Source organism: Scatophagus argus, chromosome 19, assembly GCF_020382885.2.
Source record: "Scatophagus argus isolate fScaArg1 chromosome 19, fScaArg1.pri, whole genome shotgun sequence".
Lineage (NCBI taxonomy): Eukaryota > Metazoa > Chordata > Actinopteri > Scatophagidae > Scatophagus > Scatophagus argus.
The window spans coordinates 14,329,313-14,349,117 of record NC_058511.1 but is presented as its reverse complement, the minus strand read 5'-3'; the positions used below and the strand labels follow the sequence as shown (position 1 = coordinate 14,349,117).

General features: G+C 42.2%; 1 protein-coding gene across 6 annotated transcripts in view; it reads right to left on the bottom strand.

Annotated features, from left to right (window-relative positions):
* The window catches only part of LOC124050385 (kelch-like protein 29), a 191,324-nt gene that overhangs the window by 2,698 nt on the left and 168,821 nt on the right, over window positions 1-19,805 (bottom strand). For all 6 annotated transcript variants that reach the window (XM_046372859.1, XM_046372860.1, XM_046372856.1 and 3 more), the window contains 2 exons: window positions 9,070-9,263; window positions 1,462-1,606 (listed from right to left, as the gene is read on the bottom strand). In XM_046372859.1, the coding sequence (XP_046228815.1) occupies window positions 1,462-1,606; window positions 9,070-9,263 (339 nt within the window). The remainder of the gene's footprint in view (window positions 1-1,461; window positions 1,607-9,069; window positions 9,264-19,805) is intronic.

Sequence of the window (19,805 nt, the reverse complement as noted above, 5' to 3'; positions counted from 1 at the left end):
TAGAGGGGGGAAAAAAACACACATATAACATATTCCCTCTTGAGGGTGTGAGAGAAAACTAATGAAAAAAGCAAATATCTGTACAAATGTGCTCATTTGATATGAGAAACAGAAACAGGAGTTTGTGTGCAGAGAGGATTAAAACTTGGGCTGTAAGCTGATTAGGGCTTTGTACTCCTATTGGGGTTTGGAACGATCTGCATTTACATAAGGTGCACGCTCAAACACACACATGCATGCAGAGTGAACGACATGCGTCCTATTGCACACATTCACAACACAGTTGGGACCAAAAAAAGATTATTACATAAAGCCTAAATCTACTCAGAGAGAAAGCTGCACAGCTGATCCAAAATGGAGAGAGCGCCGCGCAAAGCCTGGAGCTGCTCGTCCTGATAAACAGAGGGAGGGTGCAGGCCTGCAGAGGGCCGGGCGCAGCGAGGGGAGAATATCAGCTCTTCCTTCACGATGACCTGCTACACTTCATCTTATGTGCAGGAGCATGCACTGTAGATAGTGCTGTTTCTGAGTATTAGTGTGTCTGTCTTCTGGCAGCTCTGCGTGTTTGTTGTTCTCCCTCCTTCCCTGCATCTCTTCCTCTCCCGTGTGTCAGACTTAGTTAAATGTAGCAGAACAGCTGCCCGGCGTGTGCTGCTGCAGCTTATCAATAACTCTGACAACATGATTTATGTTATACATTCTGCACATAAGATCACTGTCTGTAATTGCCTCCCAAATGTATTTCATGCATGATTCTTTCTTTCTCAGCTTCTGCCCAAAAAAAAAAAAAAAGGGCTCAGGCCCAGAAAACAGTGGGTTCATTATCCAGCAAAGTGCACACCTCAGTGACTCAAACTCATTGGGATATTAGGATGTGATCCCACTGTTGTTAATTCTCATTTATCTCCCTTTATCAGTCATTATGTGCCCACAAATGGTATAAAAGTTTCAGATGTTTTTTTTTTTAGAATATTATCTCAACTAACAGCAGCAAATAAATACAAAACAATACTGATGATTCACATGTCACAGTATTAACTTTGAAATAACTGATTAGCACTGATTAAATCAGATCTTTGTTGTTTCTCTCAGCATGGCTGACCACTGTGTTACTGATCAGGCAATTTTAAAAATCCTGCCAATCAATTAGATAGCATTTTTTTCTAACAAAAGAGATGTTTCACAACCACACTGCACCCGGCTGGAAACTCTGTCAGCTCACAACTGGCTTTGGTCAAGTTCTAATTAACTGGCCTGAATATATCTTTAAAGCCTTTTACTTTGGGTGACACGAAGACTGACAGATTACTAATAAGCTTGACTTTTATATATTTTTTGAGGTTGTGAAATAATGCATTTTTTAAGCTTTGCATGAAACAGATCTGCAATTTGAGCTTTGAAAAAAATCTTACTGGGGGGACTTAACTTACATGTGGCACTGCTACGTTAATAATCTCTTACCTGCAGAACTGCCGAGAGTGATTCATGTTGGGACCAGCCTTGATGTTGCCTTTGTCTGGGTCATAGATAGTGGTGGCTCGAGCGTAGGCTCCACCCAGGATGAATATAAAGCCGTTTAGACTCACTGCAGGGGCGTATTTGTTATCTAAAGATATGAGAGGAAGAGAAGGAGAGTGAGGGAGAGATTTTTGTTAAAGAAAATACAGCGCCTTTGTTTGAACGTCACTCTCACACACAGCAGAAATTTCCATTTAGTATAATGGCATCATTTTGTTTGTGTTTTTTATTCTCTTTATTTCCCCTGCATGCAGAAATCATCAACATTCTCCTTATCACTTTACAGATGTGCCGTTCTCAAGATTGCTTTGGGAAAAAAAAAACAAAACACAGAATGGATGGCAAACAAGTGAAAAAGCGGAGTTCATAAATCTTTGTGGCTTTATTGGGTTCTGCTCAAAAATATGTTTGAGCTTGGCAGCAATATAAAAGAGTTACCTAAGTCCCAATAATTCACAATTGCATTACGCCCTCTGGCACATCCATAGATTCAAAAAGGAAAAAAAAATACCATGCGCATGTATTGGAAATACATGAGTGAACAGGTGGGATACTGCATACTGTATAAGTAAATCTGATACAATATATAGCACATGAGGAAAACAGAGGTATTGAAGCAGGGCCACTGCAGAATTATAGATGATGGGAAACAAAATGAAACAGTGGTTTGTGCAGAACGATGCCATTGGAAACCTGCAGCTTGCAAGCAGCAGCCCTGCTGTGTGGGAAGAGGAAGTGTATTTCAAAGTCAGAGCAATTTCTCTTGAGCAGACTGCAGCTGGCCAATTTACAAGCAGCATGAATAATGTACAGACACTTGGCCGTGAGCCGCCATCCTTGCTGGTATCTGCCACAACGGACGGACATCCCTCATTGGAGACATGCAACAGAAGGGGTAGCGTCTGATGCCTTAATAACGGTGCTGCAAGCCCTAAAAGCTTCTCTTGTGTAGTAACACCCCCCCCCCCCCCCCCGTGCTGCTGAGAGGAGTCTGACATGTTTAATTAACAGGTCATCTCTGTTGGTGAGAGGTGCTTCTGCTGCCCCTCAGAGTGACACAGGGAATGAGCTACACTGCATTATGCTCTCAACGACAACACATCAAGTCACAATGCTCTCAAGCAACAAGGCTAGGGGCCAGACGCATAAAACTGCGAGTCGGCACAAAAACAGAAATTTAGGAATGGTTCAAAATATCCCCCAAATCTCTGAATGCATCTGATCTAAAGTGTGCATGAGATGCCACATCCTCATTGCATGTCGGTCTCTTAAACACACCAGTTTGTGTGTGGGAAATGGCTCTGTATGGTTTCGTGAGTGTGCATCGTTTATACATCTGGCTCACACTAGCAGCTCTGAGGTTGCACTTACACATAGAAATGCTTAAAGGTAAACTCCAGCATCCTGACACACTCACAAGCACAGTGCTGTCACGCTCTATCTTACCATATTCACGACTTAACATAAATTACAAGTAACCTGTCTTGATTTTTTTTTTTGTTTTTTGGATTTTGACCCGATAGTGCAGCTAGAAGAAAAGTCAGGAGATGACCAAAGTCATTCCAGATTCATCCTCTTGGGAGCATGTATGTCTGTGCAAAATATGTTTAGATATTTCAGTACAGTAAGAAGTGGTGGACTGATCATGGCTAACCACAGCGCGCTCCAGTCTGAACTTCCTGTGCAACCTTCTGAGGCGTCAGCTTCGTTTTCTACCCTCGAGAAACAAGCTGCCACTGATTGGTCCTCCTCACATTCTGCCTGACGTGTTTATTTTCTTCTCTTACCTTCTTCATCTCATTGATATGCCGCCGCCACTCTTTTCGAGCGTGTGTGTATGTGTGTGTGTGTGTGTGTGTGTGCGCCTGCATAAGCGTGTGTACATGATGTTTTGTGTTAGGTCCCATAAACACAGAACACTCATTTCTCTCTGCTCGGCGCCTGAGGCAGAATAATAACAGGATGCTCTCAAAGGAAAAACCTTTCTCTCTCTTTTCCCCACAGAAACTCTCACCATTGCTTCTTGCTGCTCTTTCTTTCTCTCTCTCTCTCTCTCTCGTGGACCCACAGTAAGCAGCAGGTTTGAGTGCTCAGAGAAGTACCACGCAGATATATCTCGTTCTCATTTGGCAAGCCTCAAAGGACTGGCCTCCACCACTTTGCTTCTGCTCTTATCCCCTGGCCTTCGACACAGAAAACGAGCCCTTTCTGCTTAAACAACCCCCAGACACAGTAAAGAATGCACACGCATCGTGCTATGCTTGCTATTCTTGAAATCCAACAATGGATTTTGTCTGGTATTGCAGCTTTGGGGTTAGGAACCTCAGCCAAGCATCCACAACTGACCACGTTCTACATAAAAAAAAAAATGAATAAAGTGAAAAGGGAGGGGTAAAAAAAAAAGAGACAGCAAAACAAGGTTTTAACATGGCAGCAATGATAGAAGTACAGCTGTGCCTGCAGGGCAACACGGGCTGACGCAGCCTCTCACACTGATAAAACAGCTTAGTCACCAAGTCTGGGAACCCTGGGGCTGAGGTCAAGGACAGCAAACAAGTGAAAACACACACACGCACACACCTGCACAAACAGCTATGATGAAATTTGTGGTTGCTGTCTAAACAAACACAGCGTTGTTCCCTCACATCCTTTCTTATCTGATTCCTGCATCAACACAGCAGATATCTGATTCTATAAAACTGAACACTACCGCAGCGATAACACACACACACACATATACTGTATATCACGGCTCGCTCAATTATACCAATACTGTATTCTGTGCAGATGCAGATAAGACTGTTGTCTCTGATAAAGACACCCAAACAGTAGTCGTCATCACTAAGCCGCAGCATTACAGCGACATGGAAATGTGCAGTCAGTCATGGGAGGAGGAACACAAACAAAGAATAAACAAGACATTCTCCTCCCTGAGAAAAGATGGACGATGAGGTGCTGGGTATGCTCTCCAGCTTCCTGCGTCCCACCAGAGAGGAAACAAGAGCAGGAGGAAATAGGACAAAGAAGCTTCAGTTGTTGCTGCCAGGAGCTTAGATAAGATTACAACAAGGTAACTGGAGCAGCAAAAACTTTGTCTTTTTCGCACAATATTGCTTTTATGTGGTGGAGAATAAAAGCAGCCTTTGAAATGACGGACCAAAACAGCAGAGGGAACAAAAAGGATGATGCACTTTAATTCAGCATGATGGAGAACAGATGGGGGGTGGGAGGTGGGGGTGTTGGAGGCGGGCATGTCCAATTAAGTATCTATGGAAACACTTCGTCTTCACCTCTCTCGCTCGGTCATTTTATCCTCCCTCTTCCTCCACCTCCATAATGGCGCTTTCAATTGCAGAAGCTGTTCGACTGATGCGTCATTTTGCGCGAGTCATTGTTCTGCTGTCAATTTCCCGATAGAGCCGTCTGGGCGCACTGTTTTCTGCTCTCGGGCCTCTGGGGTTGACCGGTCGATGGAGGCCTGTCTGTCAGCAGTGGACGCACGTTGGGTGAATGCTGGAGGGAGCTGGGAGGGAGTATGTCTGCGAGTGCATTCTTTTAATATTTAATTTTTTTTAAAAAGTCACTTTGCATGAATCGTAAAAAAACTTATTTTATTTTTTTTCTTAGCTCTGAGAGTATCAAACAATGCAGATGCTTTTGGTTTCTTGTTACGAGTGATGTGGACCTGAACATGAACACAGAAATAATAATAATAACAATAATAATAATTACGTCCTTACAATTGCTGTGTCAACATGGTATGTCAACATCAGCAATAAGCACAGCACAGGTTGGTGGAAATGTCATCAGTCACAAATCAAAGTACTGGACAAACTAAAACTTGGGCTTGATGTTGGCAATAGATTCACAGTCATCAGAGTTATTACAATTCATCCCGAGGGGGACATGAATATTATGGGAGGCTAATCCATCCAATAGTTGTTGAAATATGTTTGGATAAAAGTGGTCGGCAGACACAAATCTCCATCCCTCTCGAGCCATCTTTTCAACATGTTCAGCAGGGGTTTAGGATTTTAATCAATGAGAAAATGAGTTACATAAGTTAAGATGACTATTTCTTAAGACTGACATCTGCTATGTTCAGGGAGATAATGATTAGAAGACTGTCTGGTTAAGCAACAATAAAGATTTTTTTTTAAATGATCTGGGAGATTCAAAATAGAAAAGTAGATATTTAAACAGTATTAATATCACAAATTGTGAAAAGCTGAATTTTTTGACATAAAGATGCTGATGGGGTGCAATGATCCGAATGGGTTGTGAATCTAACAAAACATTTTACGAAGAGGGAAATTTTATTAAGGATTCTAGAAAAGACACTCACACCACACTATGTCGCAGTATGAAAAGTAAGGCTGAATCACAGAGGTTTATGGATTTTCCAGAATCAATGAATGCAAAAAAAAAAAGGGAAAAAAAATCTTTTCATTTCCATTGTGCTGGCTCAGAGGCAGAAATCTCACAAAAAGATATCCGAAAACCTTGGCATTATGTTTATTTTGACGAACTGACCTTTCATAGCAAGCAATTTATTGCATGTGAGGACTCTACATTGTGTTCCCATGTTTCACTACATACACTGCTCAGGAGACACAGACTGAAAACAAAGGGAAGCATAGATGAAGCAACAGAAACATCACACATCTCAACAGACGTATTGTAGGGACTATTTTTGGTATGAGTAATATTATTTTTCACTCTGCAAGAGATAGGAAGTCAGTCCTGATAAGTGTTTGTGAAACCCATTCGCAGTTCATGCGGGAGATGGTCCATGCAGAGGGAAAACACACAGCCCACACATAAGCACACATACACACACGCACAGTATCAGAAAATGCACACAGCTGTATTTGTGTCAGTCGATAAGACAGTGCTGAGAGGCTGTGAGAGATGGGGGGGGGGTGAGACAGACAGAGGCGGGTGAGAGACAGAAAGATGAACACAGCGATTAGAGAGCCAGAGTGAAGGAGGGAGGCAGAGGGTTGATCGCGAGGCGCTCCCCACCGGCTCACTAAAATCATCGGCGGTCCAATTTCACAGTGAGCACTAAACCCGTCCATTATCTCTTGGCTCGTTGGCTGTCAGATGCAGACTCATCCACACCATGACAGATGACAGTCTGTCTGTCTGTGCCTGTCTTTAACACACACACACTTACACAAGTACACTAATAAAAGACAAATACCAATGTGTACACACACACACACACACACACAACCAGTAACCTCCTGGCTTGTTACATAATTCATACACTGTGTACCTGTGCCCCCTGGGGATGTATAGTTGATATGAGGTAAGTAGAGGTTGCGTGTGGCTGTACGTGTGTATGTGTGTGTGTGCGTGTTTTGTTTCTCACCACTTTTTCTCTCATTTCCCCTCTGCCAAGCCCTTTAATACCATTCAGCTCTTACCCCAAACACCCGCGTTACATAATCATAATTTTCCTCACAGTAGTCTTGCTCTGAAAAAGGCACTTATAATAGAGAGCAAGTTTCTGGGCAACAGTGCTGAGGGAAGTGCCACCGCGCTGCCACTTTAATGACAGAAGAACAACTTGTTGTCAGGAAACATTTGAATTCAAATACATTTTTGGCCCTGTGTTTCTCTCTCTGATGCCCGCTGCTCCAAGTGTTGCCTGGAGCAACAGTATGCCACCATTTGAGATAATAAGTCTCTTTGATAAAGGCAGCATTTGGACTTTGCCCTGACAATCCATCACACGCCAACATCTTAAATCATCAATCCAGCCTAAAATAAAATACAAAAGTTTTAATTGTGTGGAAAACGTATAAATACAAACATAGATTTTTATTTTGCTTTGAAAATATTTGTTTCTGTTGTAGATTTAAAGGAATAGTTCAACATTTAGGGAAATATTCTGATTCTTTTTCTTGCTGTCCGAGGTGAAAATTCAGATTAAAACAAACAGGATACAACGTGTTATTTAGTTAGGTTTAGTTACCTTCGCGCACGCTCAGGCTAGCTGTTTCCTCGTCTTTCAATCTTTGTGCTAAGCAAAGCTAACCAGCTCCTGGCTGTAACTTCATATGAAACCAGCAGAAACAAGTGTGGTTTCAGTATTCTCATGTAGCCCTTCACAAGTAAATACATTTCTCAAAACACTGAACTGATGCTGTTTTTGCTATGGATCTAACATGCTAGTGTATTTCAGGTCCAAGTGTTAAAGAAAGGACTCAAAGGATATATTAAATCAATAGCAGTCATTACTGTGCTGTAACTTTCAAGGATATATTTTTTGAAGAAGCCTGCCTGTGGATAAGATCTCTGACTGGGGACACAGCTGTCAGTGTTTTGAATCATGCAGACTTGTCCACTGTGTGTTTTTCCCTGCTACCTTGGAGTTATGGCAGCTGGGTTAAAGTCTTCTTCTGTTGCTGCGTCCTTCACAGCTCCCTGGTGGCTCCGACTGGAATGTGGCTGCAGGTTTATGCCGTCAATAACTGAAGAATTTGGCCAATAACATGTCAGGAGCTATGGTGGACCCGCCTATCATTTCAGCTATGGTCTGCTCATCATAATGATGGAGCAATAACATGGGAAGAGCGGGGGATAATGGAAAATACTGAGTAGGATGATAATAATGATGATAACAACAGGAATGGAAAAGGTCACACACTGAACAGGGATTTTTTATTTTTGTTGCCATTGGTGTAGGTCAACATTTTCACTGAAATAAACTCTAATGTTGAAGACTAAAATGACATTTGTAGAAGGTTTCCCTCCATTCACATGTAAAAAGTTGTTTTATGAGTTTGACTGAGTAGAACTGTGTGGCAGCCTAATCTAGAAATTGGCTTCGATCTTCACAAGAGACACTGACATAAACATAAAATCGATTAACTTCAAACTTCAAACTGGGATGTTTACATTTACATATAGAAGAGATTTCCTGTTTTTGAAATGCAAAAGGAACATGGTGAAAAGATTCAGCCTCATACAGTTCGTATGACAACATTTTACCTACGAACGGCAATCAAGAGCTTATGGTTTTGATAGGAGAAGTACAGCACATAATATGGAAGGTGTTCAAGTGGGCAGAGTCATGAAAACACTGTTGCTAGGCAACCAGGCAACCATAAGGGAGGCCCTCTCTGGAGAGATAGCAAGATGTCAATGACCAAAGATTAAAAGAATGCATGAATACAAATGGTCACAGTAATTTGTTGGAATATGTGCCTTTTCCAGATTTGGTGACACATTAGGCTACTATCAAACATTAATATGAGTATCTTTAAGGAGAACAATTTAGCTGGTGAGCAAGTAATTTTCTTCCATCATAATGAGAGAAGAGAAACCACACATTTGGGAATATCAAACCAGATCCTGGCACACACTGCTTTAAAAGGGAAACAACTGCTGTGTCATAATACAAAAGCTGATGGTAACAATGGCAACACATCCCCTGAGGACATAACATCTCTACACTGCGCTGAAGCTTGTGTGTGAAAGAACGCACACATGTGAAATCGCATCTGTGACAAAGACTGTGTGTGTTGTCACCTGTCTTACCTATCATGGGCGATTCAATAAAACTCCAGGTGTTGCTCTGTGGCACATAGGACTGGAGGACACCTGCAGAGCGACCTGCCTCGTTCACACCTCCGAACACGTACACCTTCCCTCCGCACACCGTGGCTGCCGCCGAATGGACCGGCTTAGGAAGAGGAGAAACTGTCTCCCACTGGTTGGTGATAGTGTCGTACCTGGAGAGGGAAAAAAGGACAAAAAAGCTGGGTGCGTTTTCCACGTTTTGCATATTTGTACACCATTATGATAATTTCAGTAATTTATGAAATCTCTTATAATTCATAAACTACTCTAATATTCTGCAGTTGTCACCCCACCCCCCCCCACACACAAAGAGTATAGAAAAGTATAGATTTTAAAGTTCTTACTGCTCTACTCTGAATTCAGTGTGAAACGCTCGTTTTGGCTGCGGGGCTGACAGATATAATTAGCAGAATGCCTACACCACCAGGGAAGATGAAAAAGACCAACCATTATGTACAATGACAGCAATTAAAGCAATTACACAAAGCAACATATGTTGGGAGCTACAAGCCATTAGTCTCTAGAGTCGGGCTGTGTGTCAGCGTGGAGTTTTGGACCTTTCTCACTGAGCCCTCTTTGGCAGTGACTTCAACGCAGAGCCTAAAACTCAGCCGACCCAGACGGACACAAACAGACGCGGCCAGATGAAAAGGGTCAACACAATGGGCAGCATGTGAACCAGACAAGACTTATGAGACCGTGCCCATGTCAGAGGTTGAGCATGCATTTGTATGTATATTTCTCTAAATTCACATTTGTGTTTGGGGTGCATGCTACATGTGTGTGTGTTTAGTTTGTGTGTGTGTTATTTTTTTTGCCCCGTGGCTCCATTAACGTGGTGTGTTAGCAGTGTAATCCCGTGTCCACGGGCCACTGATCAAAGCAGCCGCGCCGACAGCCTTCCAGCTGGAGTAGACCTCATTAAAGAGCCGCAAACGGGTCCAGGATCTGTGATTAAAATGCATATCCATTCAGACTAAAGCAAGCTTGATAAAGGCTGCCTCTTTGTCATAACAGAAAAAACATTGTTATATGAAAAACAATTGTCCCACAGGACAACAGACCTTACACATCAAACACTTGAGGAATGTTTCACCGCTCATGAAAGTAGGCTCTCACACAGTTAATTAAAGATGTTTTTTATTACTAGGCTAAACTACTTTCTTTTGGCATTCTGCCTAATTCTAATTCATTCTGCACACAGGTGTTTGACTTCCTTTACTTATCATTTACTTTCTCATCTGACATTCCCGTCAAAGACAGACAGGTGTCCACAGGTTTTTAAAGTCTGCGCATGCTTTATTGCTGCAACTCTGGTGCCATTTGAAGCCATGCTGAATTTAAATGACGCCTGGAAGCCCCACACACTTCCTGTGAGAGGATGGCAAGACCGATAAAGTGCGAGAGGGAATTAGCCGTCGGGAATATTCCTTGCGGGGGTCCGATCATGGTGCTTGGCAACAGCTGCGAAGGGGATGTGTTTAATTCGACTGGCAGGCTGAGAAAGTGGTGACACAGAAGACACTCTTGGAAAGGTGGACTCGAGACACTCAGAGTGCCAATTAGCACTGTTTAAACAGGGATGGACACACACATACACACACACAGCAACAGCATCAGGTTGAGTAACTGAGCACTGCTGAGATAGAAGAACTAACACATCTCTCAGTCTCTGGCAGATGTAATTACCCCTTGGACCACACTGGGGGAGGTTCATAAATTTAAGAATCAGACACTGCTGAGTGAAGCTGATTACCGGATAGACAAAAGGCCAACAGGACTACTTCAAACAGCTGGCCATGATGAAAAAAGACAACAGCTATAACACATACAGAATTCTTAGGTGTTAAGAGTTTTTCCTCAAGAAATCTATATATATGTTACAAGCAGATGCATAAAGCTGCACTTATCAGTATTTTCACATTAAAAATGGATCAAGTGACAACATACAGAGGACTACCATCTGACTCTGAAGCTCAAGTCAGCTCCATGGAACTTTTTAAGCATCACAGCATCACGGCACACAACACACACACACACTGTTCTGGTTCACTCACGACTGATGCTATTTGTGAAAAAGCCATCATAAACCTATAGTACGCCATCTGCTCAGCAGCAAGCAGCACACAAAGTCAGTGACCAGCTAGTGAACAAACTGGAGCACGTAGAAGCCCCATATTTCCCTTAAGATATTTTGTAGACAACAAGAACAGAGCTAAAACTGGAGAGAACATTGCACGTTATTCTATCTATTCCAGGGTGGTAAACAAAAACCCAATATTGCAACTTAAAAAAGGTGTGTGGAACTACCTGACGTCACATTTTTTCCAACACAGTCACACCCACTTCAAAGCAGAGGGAAAGAGCACAGACAGAACACAAACACAAAAAATATCTTGCACTAAATCACCGGTATCATTTTTACTTTGCTAGATGAGAGTGTGCTCATGTGACACCCTGTTTCTTAAAAAGCAGATCGAGAAAACAGGTTTCAAGGGCCGTTAATGTAAACATGGCACAGCTGTCATGCGGTCAAATGGGTCAGGAATCCTGATAAAGATGAACATGCTCAGGTCGTCCGGCGTCTCGCACGGTTTCAGAGGTCACCGATCTGATTGAATTCATTACGTGGGATTCACTATCAAGCGTTTAATATGAGCCGTGACATTAGGACTAACGCTAAAGAAGAATCTCAGAGTGGGTGTATATGGTTCAATTATGTCTCCAAGGCAGAGGAGACGGAAGAAGTAGAGAGAGGGTAAAAAAAAAAAAAACCCCACTGCGTTCATTACATAAATAAAGACTTGATCTCTCCTCTTGCCTCTGAAGTTCTCTGTCAGACAGAAAAGGCAGACAGAGCTTTTTCATTGTCTCTGAGAGACTGTAGGAGTTTATCCATCAACATGTGAACATCGATTGTGTTTTTTTTTTTTTTTTTTTTTTACTTAAGTGTTTATACACAAAGACTGATCACAGCATGAAGCCATGTAATCGGATGTAGTTCCTGACAGGGCTTGTTTCATCATGCAGGGAAAAATCATCTCAAAAATATGGCTGCGGGGTTACAACAGAACAAAGAATGTATGATTGTGCTCTTTTATGTAGGGAGGAAGAGAGAAAGACAGAAAGACAGACAGATAGGAAGGGTAGACAGAGATTGGGAATGAAAGAAAGAGGCCAGACTTTCAACTAGATTTGCCTCGGAATATGTAATCTGGATAAAGAAAAACATGTTAATGCTTGCAGCACACACTGAGACCGGGCTGTGACTGACATGTCAACAAATCTGAAATATAATTCAATGTCAGCCAGGTGCAACACGAGCAACCCACGTAGTGTGATTTTTGTTGGTAAAACAGAACCAGCTAATGTTTCTGTGGCCTTTCTTCTCCACTGACCCGTCTGGATAAGAACCATAATGTTCATAATATCCCCAATGTTAAATGCACAGTCACACCTGCTATGTGGTGTTGTTGTCAGCAGACAGATTTGCCACCCCCACCCCCCACATGCTTGGGTGCCCTGCATAGTACACATCCAAACTAATCATGCCAGCCTGCAACCTAAATCCTATAGAAAGTATACACACTAAATACCAGGTGTTAAATGTAACGGTGGGAGAGGATTGAGCATGGTCTGAATGGAATGTTCACATATAAACCACCATATTTGTTGATTTGTGGCTGCTATCTTGTTATTGGTCTGGCTCTTAATTATGCTTCCAACCTGCTAACTCCATATGAGCCTGAGTGTGGGTCGTCGATTTTAGTGTGCAAGTGAGGCTACTCTGTAATCTGCCGGAGGAGATCAGTGGAGCTTTATCAAAATTTAGATTCTCTTCTAAAGACACGCTATTTTAGATTCATCCTCTTCAAGATCGTTTTCACGCTGCATCTCACCAGAAAGCTGCAGGTGGTTGTCACCAGCTAAGATGCTTTACTGATGACGTCATCACAGATAAGCTGAGAAAATGTGAGCAGGTAATGCCCCTTGGGCCCTCACTTTGTAACATTAAGCAGGGAGTGTGCATCGGAGTCAAAGACCATAAAAATTAATGGAAACAGTAAAGCGCCCTCAACTGGATTTGCTTGGTGGTATTACATGAATAAAAGCCTTGTGTGAGTGTGTGTGCCCCATCTTGTTTTCCCCTGTTCATGGAGCAGCCTGCAATAGAGCAGCACCAAGATGCTCAAGAAGAGAGGAAGAAATATGAAAAGAATGAATCAGTTAAGTGTGATATGGTGTCATACAGGGAGTCAAAGCATAAAACAATGGCTACCCATGTTGGCAGTGCAAATAAAATACTTCAAGGGCAGAAACCATAAATAATGGCTTTTAGTTCATTTACAAGTTGTTTATCAATGCCTGCCTCTTGAAGCTGACCAAATACCCTCCACACTATACTAACCATCTGTATTTCTCTCTCTCAAGAATAATCCATGCATGTAGAGTGTGCCTGCAGCATCGCAGCCAATCCACTAACACGGTTACCTTCAGGGGTGTGTGGATGATGAACCATGCTTTTCTCCATACCCCCCTGTCTCTCGCTGTCATACACACATACGATAAACTATAATAGATGGGCTGCCAGTTTCTGAGATACTGACACATATCCATTTCCCGTGAGATTCAGACTTCACCATACAAATAAAGGGAGAAATGAGAGTGGGAAGTTAGGAGGAGGAATGGGGGGGAAAAAAGGGCCTCGCTAAGATAACAAAACCACTCAGACAACTCATTGCTGACAAAAAGATCCATTAAGAGGCAGAGAAAAGCATCATGCTGCAGTTACAACCACACTGGAATGGCATGCAAACACTGACTGTTAACAACAGCCACAGTATTCTGCACCTGCGCTATTGACACCTAAACACATTGCGGGAGATGATGCACAAACAGGAAAGGCACATTAACAAAACCTGCATTCATTCAAGTTGTAAACAATGCTTACACCACACGGTTCCTCACCAACAGCACTGGAACCTTTAAAACTGAGTGTGTGCACTAGAATGCAACTGAAGTAGGTTTTAAAAAAAAAAAGAAAAAGCAATGCATTCATCGCCTGCAGAGAGGAGTTGATGCTCCAGATTCTATCGAGCAGGATGTCATGCCCTTAAGTTACAAATTCACATTAATCCCTGCAACATCCCAGCTCTATCGCACTCGCATGAACACTACAACACTATCGCTCCGTCTATCTCGCATTCTCTTCCAGCTGCTCACACAAACCCTCCAGATGCACACGCACACTTCACGACGGACCACGAAAGCAGAGTTAGTTGTGTGGGTACATTTGCCTCGTTTTGCTTTTGATCACCACAAGCGGACTAGTTAAAATTTTCATAAAAGATCAAGGTTGTGCTGTTGTTTTTTTTTTATTGGCCGTGCTTAAGGTGTGGCTCAAGGAATGGCAGTGAAAGTTGGTTAGCTGGTTAAGTGGGTTAATCTACCATTTTGGTCCTGACTAGAATATCTCAGCAACAACTGAATGGATTGCCATGAAATTTGGTACAGACTGAATGTGGTTCCCCATAAGGATGTAATTTAATCGCTTATCTTCATCTGAAAGCTTGAAAAGCATGAGGTCGAAATTTTAAATTTTCATTTACGAACAAATATGTGCAAAACTATTCCACACTGCCATCACTTCACTCATATTTAGTGTTTGGCAGCAAATGTTAGCAAGCTAAAATTAAATAGTTAACATAGTAAATACACCTACTCAGCATCAACATGTTAACTCATCACTGTGTGCCTGTTAGCATCCCACTTTAGCAGCTATAAGCAACACTGTACCTCACTGTGCAGCTTGTACATCTTGTCACACATGAGTTTCTGCTTCATTTATTTAGTTCAGACTGTCTTCTTTTAATACACAGAAAATCCACAAGTCTGCAAGCTCCCTCATCTGATGCAGAGTGTCATCAAACCAGAAGACCTCATATACAAATACATTTGCATGCAGCCCCATGTACAACAGTAGTTTGATTCATTTTCTATACAACCATGGGAACAGGCACAAGAAGAGAGGGAGTGCATGTGCATGTGAGTGCATCAATCCCTCACAGCCCTCTGTTTCCTGTCAGAAATAATGAACTGAGAGGTTGTGATTTGGCTTGAGGAAAACAGGGCTTCTGTGTGAATCAGCTGCAGCCTGGAGGGCATTCAAAACAATGTGCACTCAGATATAGGCATCATTTGCTTATGTTAACATGTTTCATATTTGCAAAGTATGTTCATTAGTATCTAGGTGAGGGGAAATCTGGTGAGAAAAAAAGGCAGTTGAAATTGTCTGCTGAACTTTCATTTTAAGGCAAATTTAGCTGTACATGTATGGTGCATGTGGGCCCTTTTGACAAAGGAAGCTGCTCATGGTGACTGTGGATGTTCATTTGAAATCATTCAACTGTAACATCCTACTTCTTTGCATATTTGCCAGAATCTCATCCAAAATGCTTTACTCGCACCTGGGCAAGATCACTGTGTGGACGAGGATGACAGAAAGAAGTGGGTAAGGAAGGGAAATGTGAAAGAAGAGAGGGAGTGAAGAAGAGGAAATGAAAACCAGGAAGGCAGAGGGGTGATAAGATTTTTTTTCTTTAATTTGAATGTCTATCAAGTCAGGCAACAGATAGTAGTGCATAAAGAAGAACAGGAGAGAGAACACCCATTTTGGAGAGGAGAAGGAGGAGGAGTGAGTGTGTGTGAGAGGACAGAGTCTATCTGTGTTGTGTCAGCTGCCATCTGTGTGTCAGAGCACATCACAGAAACTGTGAGGCCTGTGCCCACACCTCCACTATCACACTGCTGTCTGCTGAGCAGCAACACTCACACATACATGTCTGCAAACCTCCAACGTCACTCTTTTTCTTGGACACTTTTCATTACATTTTGCACTTGGACACACGCACATAATCGCTCTAAATTCAGCGTTAGATTGTGGACTTCAGTAAATCCTCTGCATGCATCGCAGTCTACCGAGGCTCCTTCTGGTTCAAAAATCAGTTCCTCGGACAACAGGTTTGTCCTTCTTTGACTGAATCCTTACTTTTGAGGAACTGGAACCTAATGTTTGCATTGTCCTGTACTCAAAACCCACTGTCGCTGCATTGGAATTACATCCCACAGTCTGAGTCTTTCTGTGTTTATGTTTAGTCACTTATCCTTGAAAATAAAATAAAAGACTGAGCAGAAGAAGTACAGAGAAGTACTGGAGATCCTTTTAGTTCCGTATCAAATAATGCCATACCATACTGTATTTTGGACACGAGGTTGTCATACACGGCAGGAGTAACATGCACACACTATGCTCTATTTCACAAACAACAACTTTACGTAAATTGTGAGAGACGAAAACAAAAACAGCAGCTTTGTGACAACTAATTTGAACTCGTTTGTATGCACCTCTGTTCCCCAGGTTGATTTTCTCTGCATGTGACAGCTGTTTGTACCTGTGTTCCCTCTCCCAGGGTTGCTAATCAGTGTCTGACGATGCAATCGAGTCTTACCTTGCACAGGAAAGGCCCAGTGTTGCTCAGAAATGTAAATGTCTGGGTATTTGCATCCTATAGCAGGCACATCATTTTGCTGACATGCTTGCAGTGTCATCTGGGGAACCGTAAAGACGGCATCACGGCAGTTGCTCTTCATTTTAATGTGTAAATGACTACAGCTGTACTTTCCTCAGCTCCTGTAAGCATCAAGCCTCAAAAATAAAAACTGAAAATAAAATGAACCAACACTTTGTTTCTGAATTTGGATGCACTAGCTATTTGTGAATCCATTAGTCTGTTTGCTGGCCCTTCTGTTCTTTGTAGCTACTGGCTCATTTCATAGCAATTCAATGAAAACAACTACACCTTATCTTAAGAAATGTCTTAGTGAATAAATATATTTACACATTAGCTAATGTCTTAGCTAATGTGTAAATATGTTGCTAGGAAACATTTGTAGCACAGCACAATCAAAAATAATGATCTAAACAATAGGTCGTACAAACACTGCAAGCTGCCTGCCAAAAACAGATTTAGTAGGGCAAACAATATCTATCATCTAGAAAATGCATATGTGCATGCATAAATATGTTATGTTTCGGAGTTAGCAGTGGTCATCCAGTGTGGAATGAGTAGAAAATATCCCATTACTTCTGACCTAGCTGACGTTAGTCTATATGTTTCGTGAAATGTAATAAATACTCTTCCTGGTTTACAGCATTATTAAACAGCATTTAAATGGGTCAAACCATTTTCCTTTTTTCTTTACAGTGAGCTACATTATCAAGCTAATGTGAGCAGTTAAGCCAGCTTCCAAAAATCAAACTTGGCATTTAATGGACGTAAACATCACCCAGCTACTAGTTTGTGTGCTCCACAACCTGATTTAATTTGGTGATGTGTAAAATCTGATGGGTAAAAAACTGTTTCATTTCAGAGGCATGACATGGTAAAATCCCTTAAATACCACCCTATTAATCATCCTGTGACCTGTCAAGTTTATCTTTGGGCTCCTTGCGGTGTCTTGACCCTGAGGGTGGGGGGCCACTGATTTAACCTTTGACACACTTCCACATTCATGAACTCCCAAATCTCTTTCCCCTCAAGGGTAGAGCTGTTTTGCTTGTTGTTTGCTCATGATACCACACATCTGACAGATTGTGTGCAATGACATCTGGGGATCTGACGGAGTCTTGCTCTCCGTATGGACAGCCTCGGAGTGTGTTCATCTGACAGATTGAAGTCAAGGTCAGCCAAAAGACACACACACAAAACACACTCCATCGCCATCACTGCAGGAGAACACACATACACACACAACTCATTAACTGTGATGGATTACAGCACATTTCAGGCTAATAACACAGACATAAGTGTACACGCCATGCATAAATGCGCATGCACACACACACCAGACTATGGCAGCACATACAAACACAGATGGACACAGACCTGTCACCTCAGTGTCACCTTCAGCTAATCCTTGTGAGACAGAGCAACCCATCCACTGGCCATACAGATTTACCCATAATCCTTCTGAATGAACTCATTCAGAGCAGAAGTCTGCTTCCTCTTTGGGTGAGCAAACAATCTGTCCATGTATGTATTATCCACAGCCACATATTCCTGTATGAAGATAAACTGCAAAAACGCTGCACAACACTAGTGTAAACTTAAAAAGGCACCTTGAAAGACAATCGGGAAGATAACTTATGATAACAGTGAGTGTGTGCTCTTTTAACGGGTCTGTGTGTGAGTGTGTGTGTGTGTGGAACCAGATTTAATTGGATGGGAATGTCACGTAGGACAGGGGACATGAGTGCTGCCGGTAGTGTAGGTCGTACACCAATTACTGCTCCGTGCTCTTCAAAACTAGACGGGAGATGGAAGACTGAGACCCCACTTCATTACCAAAGTAAGCCCCTGTGTTGATAGCAGCCATGTAGGGCAGCTCTGTGGGGTGTGGGGTGGTGGTATAGTGGCAGTGGGAGGGGATGGGTGTGTGGGTTAAAATTAAAATTGACACAAAAATTGCTAGCAAGAAAGTGGCTGCAGCTAAAGCTTGAGGTTTGATTGCTTAGCTGTGGGATTTTTGTGTCTTTTCAGAAAATTATAAATTGTCATGTTACTGCTGTCTATTGCAACAAAATGGTTTAAGTCACCACTGGCTAGTATGTAAACAGTGGCACAAAAAGGTTTCATTAAGAAGGGTCCGTTAAGTTTCCTTCACGCTTACCGCACATAAGTTTGGGCTGTAAGAAACAAGATGAAGATTATACAGCCATGTCAGTGGTTCTGTGTGGTTAAACTCAGGTGCAGAGGTGCTTAGAGGCTGATGCTAATGCTCAAAATAACAATGCTTACTTACTAGTGTTAAACAAGTAAAATGTTGTGTTAACCATCTTAGTTTGGTATGTTAGCATGCCAAAATTTGCTAATAAGCACCAAACAACTGAAATGTCATTAAAAAAGCACAAGACAATGAATTTTAAAAAGCTTAATCAATAAATAAATTAGTTAAGAAAAGATTAGAAAGAAAAAAACAGGGTCGTCAGCAAGATGGAGTCCTACTGGCCCTCCCTAATGGGCCCATTAATAAATGATACCCATTTCCACATAAAACAAATTAAATCGTTTAGCGGTTTGCACAGGCAAAAGTTGAAAATAGCACTAGCAACTGTACTTATATTTTGTTGATGTGAACACCTTCACCTTGGGTGCACACACACAAACACACACAGGACATATCTATATATAACAAGTAACCCTCCCACCTCCGGTGTTGAATCCTCCCTGGGTGCTGGCGAGATGTGGTGTCTGGATATTGCTATGGTTTACGAGGGCTATGCTTTCTAAAGGTCAGTTGCTGCTTCCTCCTGTGGATGTGTATGTGTGCGTATGTGTGGGGGCAAACTAACTGCCAACCATCTCCGCTGCATCTGTCACATCCTAACTACCGATAATTAGCCAACAATGTTGTGCCACTACCTTACTAACTGCATGAATGAGTGGGTGGCAGCCTGATATGGGAGAGAAAGACGGGATACAAGAGGAATTTTCTATGTGTGTGCGACTGTGTGATTTTGACAGAGAGAGGTGGAGGGTGAAAAAGAGGAAAAAGAGGATAGAAAAAGGCACAGAAGCAGAAAGGAGAGAGAAAAATGACTTGCCTGTTGGTAAAGGTTGGAAATTGTCCGAAGT